Here is a 17,622-nt window from a genome sequence, read left to right as displayed (position 1 = left end):
GCATAGTGAAATGACCAGTGATTTTCAGTCAGTGAGCAAGAGGAAAACAAACTCAGGAAGGCTTGTTTTAATCACTAAACATTGCAGGTTTAATTTTTTTTAAGAAAAAACAATGTTTGTAAACTTGCCCACAAAAGCTGGGTAGTATTAAACAGCCAGTAAGGCACTTTGTCAGAGGACTAAGTAGTAAAGGCTGGAGGACTGGCAATTTGTTTCACAGGAAACATTCTATAGCAAAGACTGGAGTGGGGCTGTTTTTGTTTTACTGTCAAAGGGAGTTGGGGACAGCTTTAAAAATGTTTCTTTCACTTTGCTTACCAATTTTCCCTGCAGAAATAGTCCCTAGTTTTAATCTTAAAAATATATTAGGAGCTATCAATTTAAATAACATATCCTTTTTCAATCTAATAGTTAAAAGAATATCAACATACTCAGTAGTATTTTCAAAACATCCAAGCCACTCTATTTAAAAATGAATTACAAAACAAAAGATCTTAGTATAAAAATGTTCCATGTTATTTGCAATTCCCTTGTGACTTCAGATGGCTTCACATATTACAGCGTAAGCTTTGGTATAAAAACATACAAATGCAAGCCCACAAGGTCGTGGACAGTGCCTCCAAACCCAAAGCGCTTAGGAAATGAGTTGCACAGATTCAGCAGATGAGGGAAAGGTGACACAGCGCTGTAGGATGACTGCTTGGCTTTTCTACTTGTTTTTAGTTTGTTTATCTTGCTCTAGCAAGATCTTCATCAGAGATGGAGTCACAAAATAGGGTCTTGCATCACAGCCTTCGTTTCTTTCTAAATCTTCCACTAGGAGGAAGAATGGCACAGAGTAAATATCAAAGCAAAACTGTAAGAGAAGTAACATCGCCATCTGCTGCACATTTGTTTTTCAGCAATTCAGAATACCACTTTTTAAACAGCATAGTTTGGCATCAGCATTATTGTAAACATAGCTATGAGAAAACAATTAGCCCTTTATGTCAGCAAAATATTATCTCATTCTGTGTCCCAGGTCAGATTCTGCCAACACTGCATGTCTCTCCAAGGCATGACTGAGGAAATAACTTTTACATTCTTCTGTAAATTTACTTTCTAAATTACTGTATTTGTTTGAACTTACTTTTGTTACGTCAACAACAAGTTAGACAGTACACCCTTGAAAACATAGTATTTATAAACTTTTAGAATACAGCATTTCAAATCCTTCAACTGCCAAGTTTCTAGAAATATTGCTGTTTTTTAGTTATTAGTTTAATTGCTGTGTAAGAAAATGGCTTCTAAATTTCTTCTCAAATACAATGCTCATTTTTGCTCTATGATTTTTAATTATACAAGAAGTAATAAGTGGAGAATATTTTTCTGACTAAGAATAAGCCATAATATAGTTAAAGAGGCAACTAGTTTCTCATATGCTGATTCATATTTTATTCAAGTGATTTCCCAACTTTTACGTGTATCAAAATCAAGCAGAGGACTTTATAATAATTCACACATGGCTCACACTCAAGCACAATACATCTGAATCCCTTGGGCAGGGCGTGAGCATCTGTATTTATAACAAGTTCACAGGTAGACACCACTATACTACTGGATCTTTGTTGAGGCCAGGTAGTAAAAATAATAAAATAATGATAAAAATTAATTAATTAATTTAATCATAATAAAATAAGGATCATAATAAAAATCTGATCACTCATCCCTTCAAGGACAATGAGAATGAAGAAAGCTCACTGCCATGATGTGAAGCCAAAAGTATTACTTTTGACTATAATAATCTCTAGAAAGTAAGCCAAGAACAAGTTGGTGGTCATTGTAAGGACCAATATTTTGAAAATCTTCCTTATTCATGCTTTTTGCTATTAAGCTGCTGTGAAGTCAGTCTAAATTCTAGGTTCCTACACTTCAGGATAATTAAATTATTATGTCTATTAATTAACAGCACAATAATACATTTCTGACTCTCTTCCTGGATGTGTGGATCATATTCAGATAAACATGATAGTTTAACAAGTTTCTTTGTCACTACATAGATAATCCTATACACAAGCTTAGTGTAAAAGCCGAAAGGATGCCAACCGGCTCAGTGCTCTTTTGGGGGTACATTTTTACACTGTTAGTCGTATCACACACATATGCATACAAGGGATGCATAGGCAAGGTATGCAGGAATCTGATTCATGCGATTGAGGCTGCCAGAAATCAGTTTGTTGCTCTGGCCTATGGAGAATGGAAAGAACTTTCCTTCCATGCCCTGGAGGGAGAGAGTTCCTAATCTGAAGAATGCCCCTTACAAAAAGATTTTACCTTAGAGTAAAATCTGATGTGTCTTACTTATCTTTTCTGTTTTCTCACTGAAAATTCAACTGACCTTAAATCTTTTGAAGAGCAAAGCCACACAATCTCTTTAATCTAGAAACACCAGTATGCTCATGAAAAGAAAAACCACTCTTCTGAAACAAATCCATACTGATTTTCTGTATGGTAGAGTAGGAAATTCAGGTTAAAGGCAAAAAGCATGAGTTATGTAGGAATTTCAGTTTTTTTTTCAGAATATTCTCATGGTGGCTAGAAGTTCCTATTATTGGAAATGATATTTCAGAACTCAGATTTGACTTCAGTATAAATATAAGTTCAGTAAAACAAAATGGACTGTGAGGTTCCACAGTAACCGTTACCCAGTGATTCGCTTTGTAGAACCTGTGTGACATTAACAGTTAGACACTTGTTATGGACTTGATTCACTCACTGAAATATCCTTCGTAGGGAGCCATTAATACAAATAAATAGTCACAGCTTAGAGAGTTGTTCACCAGCTTGAATAATATAACCATAGCACCATATTTACAAATTCAGTACCATATGCTGGTTAACTATAACTCAATATTTTATGGCTAAATTGATTACACATTTATAGTGTTTTCAAAAATTGCCTGAATATCCTTTACAAATATACACTTATAAAAAGAAAGGCTATCAACGTGCCATAATGGAAACAGCACACTGAATTATAAAAGTTATTAAACACTTTCAGCTCTAGGATTTTAAAAATGTTTGACATGAACACTTTGATTTTCAGTGGGGACCACAGTCTATACAGTTACTACTTCACACAGGTCATTGTCATCCAATGCCTGACATCTCAAATGGTACCAAGTGCTAACTTTTTAGAAATAACTCAGAATTCTCACATTCCTTGAAAGCAACATTTTCAAATGACAATAGACCTAATTTACAAAATTTTAATTGAAGAGTGAGTGGCACTGTTTGGAGTTTTTCTACTCTTTCTGCTTCTGGGGAACTGGTTGCTTCTTGATCAAAATCCCGTGCAGGTTAGGGGTTATGAAGTAGGGTTTTTCTGCAGATCCATCATTTCTTTCCAGATCTTCACCTGTATATGCAGTAGCCAAAGCAGGGAAAAAGCAGCAAGCATCAGCAGAATATGTATACACATGTTTATAAATTGAGGAGTGGAACAGGAAAAAATTAGAGAAATCAGTGTTAGAAAGTCAAATATAAGACAAATTAATGCAGTGAAGTTTCTCATGCTGAACAAAACAAGAAGCTCCAAGTTCTGCCGGGGAGCACTCACCCATCCCACCAGCCCCTCCCACTTCCCAAGAGGGTCATTTTGATAGTTTAAAGGCTAGTAAGATTTTCTGTGTTTTGCAACAGTGTTATCTTTAAATCCCTCAGCCATTTATTTCAGAAACATAGTTTGACACAACTTTGGTGATAAAGTTGAATAAAAAACATAGTAATTCTGTGGTAAATGTAGAATAATAATTGAATTTTAGAGCATAAGGTCTTTTTTGTCTGTTTGTTTTACATGTTTTTTTTTTTTTTTTGGGTGGGGTGACAGGCTTTGGCAATATAGCTCACAAACTCCTCATGCTTTGACTTCCCAAGAACTGGGATTAAAGGTATGTGCCACCATGCTTAGCTAAAGAAATATTTTTGGTGGTACTAGGATTTGAAGTCAGGGTCTCATGTTTGCTAGGCAGGTGCTCTACCACTTGACCCACTCCACCAGCCCTGGTTTGTGTTGTAAGATAGGATTCTGTGAACTGTTTACCTGTGCTGGCTTTGAACTGCAATCCTCCTGATCTCAGCCTCCCAAGTAGCTAGGATTACAGGTGTGAGTCACCAGTACCCAGCTCTGGGTAAAGTAATTTTTAATGGTAGTTCACACGCTAATGTTACAGGTGAAGAAGCTGAGGCTGGGAGTTGTAAAATGACTCTGCAAAAGCTGAAGGCTCTGAGGCAGTGAGGAAGAGATGAGGATGCAGTCTCTTGACATCCAGTTCTCATCCTACTTAATAGAAGTTGCCCTGCCCTAAATCCTTGTGGCCTATCTCAGATTATATTTGACAGCAACTGCTAGTGTTTTCTGACTTCTGAAACGTGTGAATTTATCTTCCTGCTTTGCTCAGGCTAATATTAAAATGACTACATCTTCACTGACCCACCTGCTGGAGAAGCATCAGAGCTATGCTGAGAAGCAAGGAGAAATTTGCATGGAATTAACTTCCTGCAAATACTCATAATTCACAACAGACAGTATCTACGCCCTTTCAGGAATAGATGAGTTATTGGTTTAGCCAGTTTTTACATTAGACTTCACAGTGACCTTCCTCACATATAAAATGAAAAGCTAAGGAGGGAGCATGATAGACACTGAGCATCTTTCATGTTTCACCCATAGTCCTATTCCTTTATAACATCATGTACCATATGTCTCTGTCATTGTTACTTTTGAGACAGTGGTAGGAAGCCTGGTCTGGATCACATTAATAATCAGCTTCAAATATTATTTTCTCCAAGCAGGATTCTCAGTGCCTTGCAAAGTTTAAAAAATGTTGTTTCTATAAAGAAAGTGTTTACAAATGGTTGACTTCTTTAAAAACACAAGTTTTTCTGGCAACCAAGATATATAAAGAATAAAAAGTATCCAAATTTGGCTTAGGATATTGCTGAAGAAGAATGTTTTCCAAAGTATGAGGCTACTCTCATTGTGACAGCTGGAGAGGGGAGAGAAATACCACATGGCTTCCCTTTTTCTTTTTTATTATCGAAGACAAGAGTTTCTGAAAGGAAGATATTCACATCAGCATGCAATGTATTGAATAAAATGGATATTGTACTTGATTTTCGAGAACTTGGAAATTTATTAATAAACATGAGAGGGAAATATTTCTTATTTCCCAAATTAAAAACCTGCTGCTATTGGTCTAAGCTTTCGAAGATTAGAAACTAGTAGGTTCTAGATATTTTCTTACATAAAATTTGAGAAATAGTTTCAGTTATTAATCATTATTATTAATTATAGCTTCCATGCTGTGCATTAGTACTCCAGAATTTGTTTGTCTTATAACTATACACTTTGACATCTCCTTGGACTTCTGACCACCATCCTTTTGCTCCCTGTTTCTGAGTTCAAGTTTTTAGATTCCATATTTAAGTGAGATCATGCAGTATTTGTCTCTCTGCCTTTGGCTTGTTTGTTAGCTGTTAAAGATTAAGAACATCTACTAAGTAATGTCTCCTTCCAAATAAATATTGTTTTGGGTTTGTAGCCAGGTAATAAAAAATCTACAAGCTAGCTAGCACAGGGGTCTTTACCTTCTCATCTTTCACTTATCCAAAGAAAGGAGAAAACATGCATGCTGAATACTTACAGAAGCAGATGAAAATTGTTTCAACACACATTGCATAGACGCTGAAGAACCCATGAGCAATTAGGTAAGATCCAAAAATGACAGTCTGTGAATGGGTAAAGAAAATAACCAACATGTCACTGACTTTATCCACAAGAAAAACAGTGCAGCTGTAAGTAAAAGCCGTGATGAGAAAGTTTTGCAGGACTCTGTTGGAAAAGATTTCAATATAGAGACCAAAAACTTCAGTGATAATGCTTCTGCGTGCATTGTCTTGAGACCTAGAGAAAATGTACTAGATTATCTGCCCACTGATTACCACTGTTCCCAATGCATACTAAAAGCATCTTACCTGTAGTGTAGTGCACTCAAGGCAGTGAGGCATCACGAGTTAAGAGCACATACTGCCTGGGTTTGAATCACAGCTTGGGCCCTCATCAAGTTACTTACTTTCTTTATGTCTCCTTTGTTATATTGGCAGTGGGGAAAGGAGAATGCAATGACAGCATTTCTAGCACATGGGTGATGGGGTTCTACCTGAATTTCCACCCACTGCCCTCATCTATCCACAGTGGTTGGAAATGTAGTCTGCTGATGACTCAGCTGCTTCCTTGACTAGGTACTGCTCTCCCTGTAGAGATGAGCCTCACCCAAGTTTACACCACCATCTGGGGGTCGGCTCATGGCTAACAACTGCCTGATGCAGTTTACAAAGCCTCTTTGCCATAACTTCCTGCAATTATGTTTGATGCTTCAGCTGTGACTGCAATGTGGGTTACCCTTTCCTTTGCCATGTCCTGCTCTTGTCACTCCCTTACAGATGTGTCTCAGGAGGGGACTTCCTATTAAAACTTTTGCATGCAGTCTTCTCTGTGACCAGTTGTTTCCAAGGAACCTAATCTCTAAAGAAGGATGAGGGTTGGCACAAAGTAAGATCAAAAATGTTAGCTGTCATTATTTTTCCTATTTTCTTTTCTTCTTTTTAAAATTTTACCATCTCTGATGGTTCCTCTCCCAGTTCTAATCCCCAATGTGATGGAATTTGAAGGCAAGGCCTATGGTGGTAAGAGGTCACAAGAGTAGTACCCTTATGGAAGGATAAGTGCTCTCATAATAAGAGATAAGAAACATGATCTGTTCTCCATCCTGTGAGGAAGCAGTCAGGTATCCCTCTGAAAAACAGGAAGAGGACCCTCATCAGGAACTTAATGGGTTAATACTTTGATCTTGAACATCCCAACCTACAAAACTGTGAGGAATAAATTTCTGTTGTTTGAGGTACCCACTGTATAATATTTTTGTTACAGAATACCCAGCTGAATCCCCACCAGCTCTTACCAGCAAAGGTACCCAGTAGTAATTTAAAGATGTTGGTCCATATGCGATCATTGGTAATTTTTCTGTGAATAGTAAGAAGGCCAGGACACCTATATGGAAAAGGCAGAGCACATATATCATGCATTTGCAAAAGCATGTTGTTGTTTTTTTTGGAGTAAGGCAATTTTTCCAAGCATCTTTTCAACTTTTTATTAATTTATTATTGTTACTTACCTATAAAACCAGAAACTAGAATTTTTCCCAGAAGTAATACAAAGTGTGTAACTTCATCTGTAACTGCAACTCTAAGTATCAGAAAAAAAGAAAGAATAATTTTTTGTTTAAAATACATTTGCTACTTAAAATTTATTAGAATAAATAACTCATGAGTTCATTTTGATAAGTCTGCTGAATTTGTATTTGGCAGTTGTTAGATGCAAGAAATGAAAGTAAAACCCAGGTATGAAGTTCTGACTTATTTTTAATGAAGTAAACAGAAGGTGGCATCCTAGGGCTGTTGGGTGTCATGCAATGGAGGCTTCAGCCTATCTCCTAATTCAAAGTCTATAGACATCTTGGATACTGAAGATGCTGTATTTGTTCTCTGATTTTTTCCACTAAGTTTCCAATAATTTTGGGAGGGGGAAATTGCCAGGGAAAAGATGGTAATGGAATTCATCCGGGAAATCTCTTAACCAGAAGAGATAATAAAGACAAATAAATGCCAATAGGTGTAAAAACCTAGGTGATGATGAGAACACTTTCAAAATGTGAAAATAAATTAGGAATATGAGAGAGAAGATTTAAAGCTTTCAAAATAAAAGATAATATTCACTCCTAATAAAGCAACAAACACTTCAAATAACAGCAAGGTTTGAGGTCCACTAAGTTGTCTCTTGCAATTTCCAACCTGATTACTTACTTTAAAATGTTTCTCATTAGCAGATTGAAAGCATCTCTTGCTGACCTGCAGAAGTTCTTGCCATATATTGCAATCTGAGAAAGACAATTGATTATACCGAGTCAGTAACATATTCTAACAAGATCAAAGGGCAATCAATGATAGGGAAATAAGCAAACTAATTCCTGTCATTCATACTGGTACTCCCTTCTTTTTTTTCCAATAATTAGGTTCTTAGAAAGCCTGGGAGATGTGTGTCCTCAACTCCAAACAACTCTCATAGTCATTGACACTTAGGTGTTCTTCACATATTGCATGCCCCCGTAAACTCCAGTCTTGAGGTAGGTCTTTTTCTCAAGTCCAAGGTTAAGGGTTTCTGTCTTTGAAATGTTCTGGTTAGAGTCTGTTGTTGAATAGGTGAAATACTGTTTTCTTCATATCAAAACTTACTCTTTTTATTATCTTTATTTTGGGGGGTGGGACTGGTGTTTGAACTCAGGACTTCATGCTTGCAAACCAGGAGCTCTGCCACTTGAGCCACACCTCCAGTCCATTTTGCTCTGGTTATTTTGAAGATAGGGTCTTGTGAATTATTTTCCTGGGCTGGCCTTGAACCATGATCCTCCCAATCTCAGTCTCCCAAGTAGCTAGGTTTACAGGCCTGAGCCACTGGCACTCAGCCCAAAACTTACTCTTAAGGAATTCCTATACCTTTCACTATATTTGATTTACTGACTAAAAGACTCAACATAATACTCTCACTATAGGTAAAGTAATGACTATTTAAATCACTTTTTCAGACTCATGTCACCGTGGTAATAAGCAAGTTCATAAGGTTGTAGTTTCTTAATTTTAAGAGAATTATATTTCTAAATCTCCTACCTTAAAAAATTTCTTTAGAAGTCTCCATAGCCCCATAGGCGAAAGAATAAACTTAGTCAAAAGAATAAATTTAGTCAAGCATTATCAATACCCATACATTTTACTATGAGATTCATAAAAAGGATCAATCCCTTTCTTAAAATTATGTAAATCTCAGAATTAGAAAGACTCACAGAGTGAAACAGACTTAACTAAGCTTCCTCCTCACTAAACTGTCAAACACGCACAAAACCCTTCTCAATCTAGCAACACTTTAAATTTTCCAATGTGAATAGTATTTACTCTAAAAAAAAAAAGAGAGAGATTGAAGGTAATAACAGCTCAACTAGGAAAGCATATGTCTGAATCACATGATGGCTTCTTATGCCAACATGGAGGTAAATTCAATGGCATAATATAAAAGCATTTAGAGGGAGCAAGGCAGACATGGGTTGCACTTGCAAAGAAGCAGCATAGTTAACCAAAAAATCTACTTACCATGATATAGGCATTTCTGTTTAAGAACTTTACCATTTTTTCCAAACACCAGAAACAGCACTTCAGACAGCACTGTAGGAATCTAGCAATGCTGTTCTGGGCATCTATAAGAAGGTATTTAGATCTATTATTGATTTGCAATGGAATGCTATGATTCAAAATAAGTAATAATAAAATATTTTAAATAGGCTTCAAAATTTTATTGCAGTAAAATATACATTATATAAAATTTGCCATTTCAACCATTTTTAAGTGTACAATTCAGTGGCCCTGGGCACCTTCACAATATTGCAAAATCATTACCATTATCCATTTTCAAAACTTTTTATCATCCCAAAGAGAAATTCTATTTTTTTATATAAGAACAATTTATTTTATTATTATTACTGTCATACTGGGGGTACATTGTGATATTTACAGAAGTTCTTATAATATATCATAGTTGGGTTCACACCCTCCATAATTCTCCCTTATGCCCCCCACGCCATTCCTGGAATAGTATCAACATGTCTCATTTTTCCATTTCATACGTGAGTACATACTATTTCCACTACATCAGCCTCCTTCACACTTTTCTTATAGCTTCCCCCCTCCCACTGGTGCCAACCCCCAGACAGCACCTGTTTTACCTTCCTGTTCTTATTTTTTGAAAAAAGAGCATTTTTGTTTGTTTAAGATAGTTTACACCTGGAGTTTCCTTGTTACATTTACATGTATACATATATTATAACTCGAATTGATTCATGCCCTCTATTTTTCTCCTTTCTACCTTAGTCCCCTTCTTATGGTGATTTCAACAGATTTAAAAATTCTATGTTTATTCTTGTATAGAAATTACATAACCCATATTCATCTTAACTTCCCTCTTTCACCCTCCCTCTCCCATTAGTGACCTCTCCTTAGTGTACCCTGTTTTTCATAATATTGCTTATACCAAAGAGAAATTCTATACCCACTCAACAGTAACTCCTTCTCCCCACCCCATCCATAGGTCCTAGTAAACTTTACTATTATTTTTGTCTGTGTGAATTTGCCTCCTTTAGGTACCTCATATAAGTAAAATCATATAAAATGTGTTCTTTTGTATCTTATTTCATTTAGAATAATATTATCATTCCTTTTAAATGCTAGTTTTCCATTGTACATAAATAACACATTATCTGTTAATAAAAGTTTGGGTTGCTTCCACCTTTTTGACTATTGTGAAAAATGCTGCTATACTAAGTAGGTACTCTACCTACTTAGTATATGCTAACGGCCCTCAATTCTTTTGATTATACAGCTAAAAGTAGAATGTCTGGATCCATTGGAAATTCTATTTTTCACTTTTTAAAGAACTGCTATACTGTTTTCCACAGTGGCTAGACCATGTTACATTCTTACCAACAATACTCAAAGAATCTATTTTTCTATATCCTCACTATCACTTCTCATTTTCTGTGTTTGTTGTGTTGTTCTTGTGGTTTTGAAGCCATTTTAGTGGTTGTGAAGACTTTGATATACATCTTCCTAATGACTAGTGATATTTAGCATCTTTTCATGTCCTTATTGGTCATTTGTGTATCATCATTGGAGAAATGTCTATTTAAGTCCTTTTGCCCATTTTGAGTTGGCTTATTTTCCTCTTTTTAATGTAGAGTTATAGAAGTTCTTTATATACTCAGTATTATTCCCTTATCTGTATATTATTTGTAAATATTTTTCTTCCATTGTGTGGATTCTTTTTAACTCTCTGTAGTGTCTGATGCGCAAATATTTTTAATTTTGATTAAATATAATTCTTTTTGCTTTTGCCTATGCTTTTGGCATGACAGACAAGAAATTATCACCAAATCCAATGTCATAAATATGCCTATGTTTTTTTCTAAAATTTTTATATTAGCTCTTATGTTTAGGTCTGATCAATTTTGAATTAATTTTTGTATTTGTACTTGGTTACACAGGTCCAACTTCATACTTTTATTTGTAGATACTCAAATTTCCCCTCATCATTAGCTGAAAAAAGATGACCTTTTCCCATCAAATACGTGGAGATTTATTTCTGGGATCTCTATTCTATTCCAGGTCTATGTATCTATCCTTATGCCAATACCACACTTTTTTGATTGTTGTATCTTTTTTTTTGAATCAGGAAGTGTGAGTCCTCTAACTTTGTCCTTTCTTTCCAAGATTGTTTTGGCTATTTATGTTTGTATACTATCTGTGTCATTTATGAAAGCTTATGTTAATGACACCCTCACCTTCACCTTCAGTCACTCCACCAGCCCTATTTTTGTGAAGAGATTTTTTGAGATAGGATCTTATAAACTATTTGCTGAGGTTGACTTCAAATCATAATCCTCCTGATCTCTGCCTCCTGAGTAGCTAGGATTACAGGTGTGAGCCACCAGTGCCTGGCCTTCTACAATTACATTTTAAGTCTGATCTGAGCTCTAGACTTGGAACTGTATACCTGACGCCACCATGCTTTTCAACAGTAGCATATTAAACAGTATTTTTAATCTCTTTTTAAAAATTTGCTTCACCTGGCTTCTACATCTTAATAAATCATACAACACATTTTCTTCTCTCTTCACCACTGCTTCTCCCTTCCTCTGATATTCAATCCTTCAGCAAGTCCTACTGGGGTGTCCTTCAAAACATTCCAACCTGACCATTTCCATCATTGCTACCCTAGTTCAAGTTATGGTCACCAAGTCTACCTCCACTCTAGCCACATTCTATTTTCTTCACAGAAATCAGGAAGTCTAAGGTAAATTCTGGAGTCTTACTTTTTATACGACTGTCCAAGTATTCTGTGACCACTTTAAACATTTGAAGTATTGCAATGATTAAAGATCCAAATGCAAGGGATCCTGTGTGATATCTAGGCAGACAAAATGAGAATAAAGGTTAAAATATCTTTACTATTAACTAACGGATTTTGACTTGAACATTTTTCACAGATGAAAGAGATCTATAGAAGAAAGACCTTTTTACACTCTTATTCAACAGTCTGCAGATAGTGTTTTAAATCATATGGGTCTGTCTTACACTTCATCTATCAATTTCATGTTCTATATTTCCTCTATTAGCTTTTGCTGTTATTCCACTATTTTCTTGTAAAATATGATGCTTGGATTGATCAATGGAGACATAGAGCTAATTTCATTCTTAATCTTTTATTTGATGTCCTCCTCTATCCCTTCCTATCAGCAATAACCAATAGGATTTAGAAAGGTATTGGTCTAGGTAAGGGGTTGTAAAACTGTGTCTGTGAAACCAGACAAGCCAATGAGCACCCACAAATATTGAATCATACTCTCAACTAACTTGTACTTTGCTACTTGAATTAATGCCAAAACTGAATTTCAACATACTGAGGGAAAGGGTACAGAGTTCAACATATTGCTTACCGTACTGCTCGTCCAAATGCCGTAAAAAGTGGATGTGGTGGGATGTCATCAGGTTTTTTCATGGCCCAGTAATAAGCAGCAAAGGCACCAGCAAGGGCACACTGGCCCAATGCAAGGATAAAGTTTACAAGCCAGAGAAAGACAAATAGATTGTACACGTGGAAGGTAACGATGTATTGATGGTACATACTCTTTCCACCATAGAAGGCAAAGTTACACAGAGCTCCAGGGCAAGCTTTGGCAACCTCAGTTGTATTAAAAATCTGCACCCAGAAAAAACAACAGAACATAACACTAAATGCCATTCTTTTCTCTCTTTTGTAGCCCTCAATTTCATATTCTATTTTTCCTCTACTAGGCTTTTGTTATTTTTCCTATATTTTCTATCAGATAGGTTTATAGAATTCTTTAATGAGCTCTGAAAAGTACCTCATTTTCAATCATACATACATTAATCATCACCAATAAATTTCACACTAATTAGTTTAGTTGACCATACCAATTTCTTGGATATATGATAGGATAAGCAAGCTCAGCAAATAATAATATGTTTCCTCTCCATTCTGCTCACTGTTTTCAACACTCTCTGCTAATCCACTTTCCCCTTGTGTACACAGTTTCCTCATGTCAGTGCCTAGGGTCTGTTGCAGAATGACCTCTACAACTGAAACATGAAATGTAGTGGAATTTTGAGGTAAGTGCAAAAGAGAGTTTCTTTTACTTACCTCTGGGTCACAGGTTTGATTTTCATGTATACATTGCCCCTCTGGGGCTATAACTTTGTAGATAGGTACTCCTGATGTAGCCAAGAAACTGAATGAACTCTATTAAGGATAAACTAGTTACTGGTAAATAAATTGAAAACAAACAGACAAGGAAAAAATACAGATAACTCTGAAGTCCATAATCTCTGAAAAGATTAACTTTGAAAAATCTTCTAACATTTTAATAATTCATCTATTCATCAGGCCTACATCAATGTAGCATGGGCCAGCTACAGTGAGTAGTCCCTACAATACAGTATAATATATGAGTTTTCTTAGGTTATTGCAAAGGCCAAACATCATAGGGAAGTCAAAATAAAACAAATCTATCACATGACCTCTTTGAGAGGAAATGAAATCAATACACTGAAATATTTTTAAGGCTTGGAAAAATAATCCAGTTATTTCTTTAGGATATTCCTCTTCTCCTAAGGATAGAAAATACTGGACACAAACTCCTAGCTCCTGAATAGCAATGTGGACTTGAAGTATAAGCAGTCAGTCATCAAAGGATACACTGCTGTCACAGCCCAGTAGCAAATGCAGATGGAGAGCAAAATGAAGGTTAGAAGTGGATAAAGTAATGTACTAGGGATATATCCAATGGCTCTGAAATAAAAGAAATAGTTGAAATTCAAAATGAAGGCTGAATCAGATCAGTATTTTCCCAATTAAAGTGTTGTTTGCTAGAACCAGAAGTAAACTTTAGACTGAATTAATTCTTGTAACTGCATATTACTAGAATTAATAACTATTAGTTCTTTTTTTACTGATCATTCTGATAAGTTCTTAGTTGTTTTCATTTCTATTTATTTTGTGAAAGTAAGTTGGGGCATTATTCCTATGTTGATGTTTAACTCCCACCAAAAGTGACCCAAATTATCTTGTCTTTGGTTATTTCTCTCCGGTCCATAAGGTTTTGATACATTATAATTATAATACATTATAATTTCTTTCTTTGCCTAGATTCTTGACTTCTAAATTTGGAGAAGACTCCAAAGACCATTGGTTAAGCTGTAGGAATCTCTTCCTAATTTACAAATACTTTCTGTACTACATTCAAACTGCATCCATTACCCTCTGGTGAAGACACTGAGTGAGAGGAACTGATTTTTGTACAGTTTATTTCACAGCTTATTCCATTCTCTCAGCAAAGTCTTAGGAAACTCTTCCAAATCTGCCTGTTTGTTACTTACCTCCACTAAAGTTTGCAGAAGAGATGATTATTTTATCACCTTTGCCCCATAGCAACCCTTCAAGTAGCTCTTTATCCTTTTTTTTTTTGTCTCCATGGTAATCATTTCTTTGACATTTCCTCATTGAACACGGTTTGTAAAGTTTTTACCATCTTAGTTATGCTTTTTCAACTTCTTTTAAATAGTTGTTTCAGTATATGACAGTGGATTAAACATAATACTGTTTGATTCAGCCAACCACTGAAAAATACTATGGAAATCTCACTACTCCAAATACATCGACAGTCTTAGATTCCTTCTTCATTTGTTACCTTCTTCATCTCACTATTTCAGCTATGCTGTTTTCTCCTATCTCCACACACTGATTTTAAATTAACTATTAGGTGTCCTTAAGTTTACTTTGTATTCTTATATCTATTTATTCTAGGCTTTATTTTTCCCCTGAACAAAGTAGCAACCTGTCACAATTGTATTGGCCCTTTAACACACACATACAAGGTTGTGACAAGTGGGACAACTTATAGTGAACTTCACAATAACATACTATTTAAGAAATAAACCCAGCAAATCAGTAGTTTTCAGTGGAGAATGATAGGGCATCAGTTATTGTGGGAAAAAGAGAGAGTTTAACAAGCAGCTTGTTAACTGGTTAAACCACTGGATTCAGGTGGCACTATTAGAATAATAATAATATGGCAATTTTGTTAAAATAGTCCTTAAAGGCAATTAAAAATAATTTGATTCTTGGTTCTTAACAACTTAGTTTCCATCATTCTCAGTAGAGAGCATGGCTTGTTGGCTTTATTGGAATGATTTACTTGTTTCTTTCATGTGTCATTTAAAAGTTCAGAGAACGTATTTTCCTCAAGTGACCTTTTGGAATAGTTTGGAAACTACAGGTGCTATTGCTTCCCAGCATGAACTCTATGAAAGATTTAGTGTTTGTTTTGTAACATTTAAAAATAAAAATAGTTCAGGCATTAGTGTTCCTGAACTGTGGGCTTTAGACACACAATGGGTAGTATACTGCTGCTAGAATCAATTGTTCTGTCTGCTAGAAAAACTTGTCACTTATACAGGAATGATAATAGCACATGATTGACTTTCTAGAATTATGGTGATTTAAAGTTCAGCAAATTATCTCAATCATTAATGTCAAGATATGACCCAGGTTGGATAGAATATGACCTGTAATGTAGCTAACTGTTATACAGAACTTGGTTACTTGCTTTCACATATATTACTGTCCTAAAATATACTTGCTTTCCAAAAATGTTAATGCAGAGACTAAACAGATGTTCTCCAACTTTTTGCCCTATTGATATCTGAGATTTGGGGATATTAAAGGACTTATTAGTGGTGACCATTGTAATAAGTGGCAGCATCTGAACTTCAAAAAGTCTGAACAGAAAAGGGTTTCCTTTAGCAAGCTCTTCTTCTTCTTTCTTCTTCTTCTTCTTCTTCTTCTTCTTCTTCTTCTTCTTCTTCTTCTTCTTCTTCTTCTTCTTCTTCTTCTTCTTCTTCTTCTTCTTCTTCTCCTCCTCCTCCTCCTCCTCCTCCTCCTCCTCCTCCTCCTCCTCCTCCTCCTCCTCCTCCTCCTCCTTCTTCTTCTTCTTCATCCCACCCCTCCTCCTCCTCCCCTTTTTCCTCCTCCTCCTTCTCCTCCTCTTTTTCCTCCTTCTCCTCCTTTTCCTCCTCCTCCTCCTCCTCCTCCTTCTTCTTCTTCTCTTGGTGCTGGGGTTTGAACTTGGGGCCTCATGCTTGGTAGTTAGCACCCAACCCAGACCCTCCCCAAAACAGTTTTTTTTTTGCTTTAGTTAATTTTTGGATAAGGCTTCACATTTTGCCTGGGACCAGACTCAGAAATGATTATCCTACCTATGCCTCCTACATAGCTGGGATTACAGATGTATACCATGCCTGGTTTATTTGTTGAGATGGGGCTGCCTTTGAATCACAATCTTCCTGATCTCCACCTCCCAGGTAGCTGGGATTACAGCCACTGTGCCAAGAATTCTTAAGGGGAATCTATGTGATGACAACTGACTGATTGATGTACATTGCCTGAGTTCTACATTACAGGCCTTACTTGCTCCCTTCCTTCAGCAAGACAATGGCGAGACAGATTCGTTTCCTGAGGAAGATCAGCATGAGGATGATGATCACTTCCAGAATGCAGAGTATTATCACTGTGAACAGGGAAAAAACCAGCTTGTGACACAAATCAGTACAGAACAACAAATTTTCTCTGCAAAGTTAGGACTGAGTGCCATGATTTTTTCTGGCCATTCTGACACCTCATAATTTAAGCAGTGCTGTCCAAAATGAAACTCACTTTCAATGCCTCCAAGAAATGCTAACAGTAAAACCTTTAGCTAGAGCTAGAGCAATCCTCTGGACAGACTTTATTTCATCCATGAAAACACTTCACAGCACTATAGGAACTGGAAGGAAGGGAGAGTGGTGCCAGGCAGCTCTGGTCTAGATGTTGCCAGTGCCAGTTCATCAAGTGAGAGGCTAATACAGAAGGAAATGAAAGCTGTCTGCCTCACAAACACTCTCAATGGTCCTTGCTGACTGATCCAGAAGGGCACTGGCTGCCACCCTTTTATTTTTGTGACTCTACATCCCCCCATAACCACAATTGATGGAATCAGAGCATAAACCAAACCAATCTGGCCAACAAAAATCTTAGAATCAAAACTAAGGGAATTGAGCTTTATAAACCACTTGAGCTGAACTTTATACAAAATTTAAACAACGAGGGGTGTCTAACACATCTTTATGTGAAGAAAGCAAAAGTATATGTAAGCAAAGAAAGCATTAAAAAGAGGGAATCTTGGATTCTTTTTGGCTTTTCTGGAAACAGGTGAACTTACAGCTACTTTTCTGCTTTTTTAAGTTTAACGAACCACTTCTGTTTTCTTGTAATAAACACATCCTTCTCTTCCTCCAGCCTATTCTAATTTTTTCTCATAAGGTAGTTGAATTTGTGTTTTGCTTTATTTCCTTTGCCGTGAAGCCATG

The 17,622-nt window shown here is 36.2% G+C and overlaps 1 protein-coding gene across 2 annotated transcripts in view; it reads right to left on the bottom strand.

Moving 5' to 3' along the window:
* Window positions 1–877: 877 nt before the first annotated feature.
* Slc44a5 (solute carrier family 44 member 5) overlaps window positions 878–17,622 on the bottom strand; it is a 384,704-nt gene continuing 367,959 nt past the window's right edge. For both annotated transcript variants that reach the window (XM_074079745.1, XM_074079744.1), the window contains 11 exons: window positions 16,685–16,784; window positions 13,916–14,008; window positions 13,361–13,448; window positions 12,636–12,898; window positions 12,012–12,106; window positions 9,241–9,344; window positions 7,903–7,976; window positions 7,215–7,285; window positions 7,002–7,090; window positions 5,685–5,769; window positions 878–3,397 (listed from right to left, as the gene is read on the bottom strand). In XM_074079745.1, coding sequence (XP_073935846.1) covers window positions 3,285–3,397; window positions 5,685–5,769; window positions 7,002–7,090; window positions 7,215–7,285; window positions 7,903–7,976; window positions 9,241–9,344; window positions 12,012–12,106; window positions 12,636–12,898; window positions 13,361–13,448; window positions 13,916–14,008; window positions 16,685–16,784 — 1,175 coding nt within the window. In that variant the 3' untranslated portion in view covers window positions 878–3,284. The remainder of the gene's footprint in view (window positions 3,398–5,684; window positions 5,770–7,001; window positions 7,091–7,214; window positions 7,286–7,902; window positions 7,977–9,240; window positions 9,345–12,011; window positions 12,107–12,635; window positions 12,899–13,360; window positions 13,449–13,915; window positions 14,009–16,684; window positions 16,785–17,622) is intronic.

This window comes from Castor canadensis, chromosome 7 (assembly GCF_047511655.1).
Source record: "Castor canadensis chromosome 7, mCasCan1.hap1v2, whole genome shotgun sequence".
NCBI classification, from domain to species: domain Eukaryota; kingdom Metazoa; phylum Chordata; class Mammalia; order Rodentia; family Castoridae; genus Castor; species Castor canadensis.
This window is presented reverse-complemented; position numbering and strand designations above follow the sequence as displayed.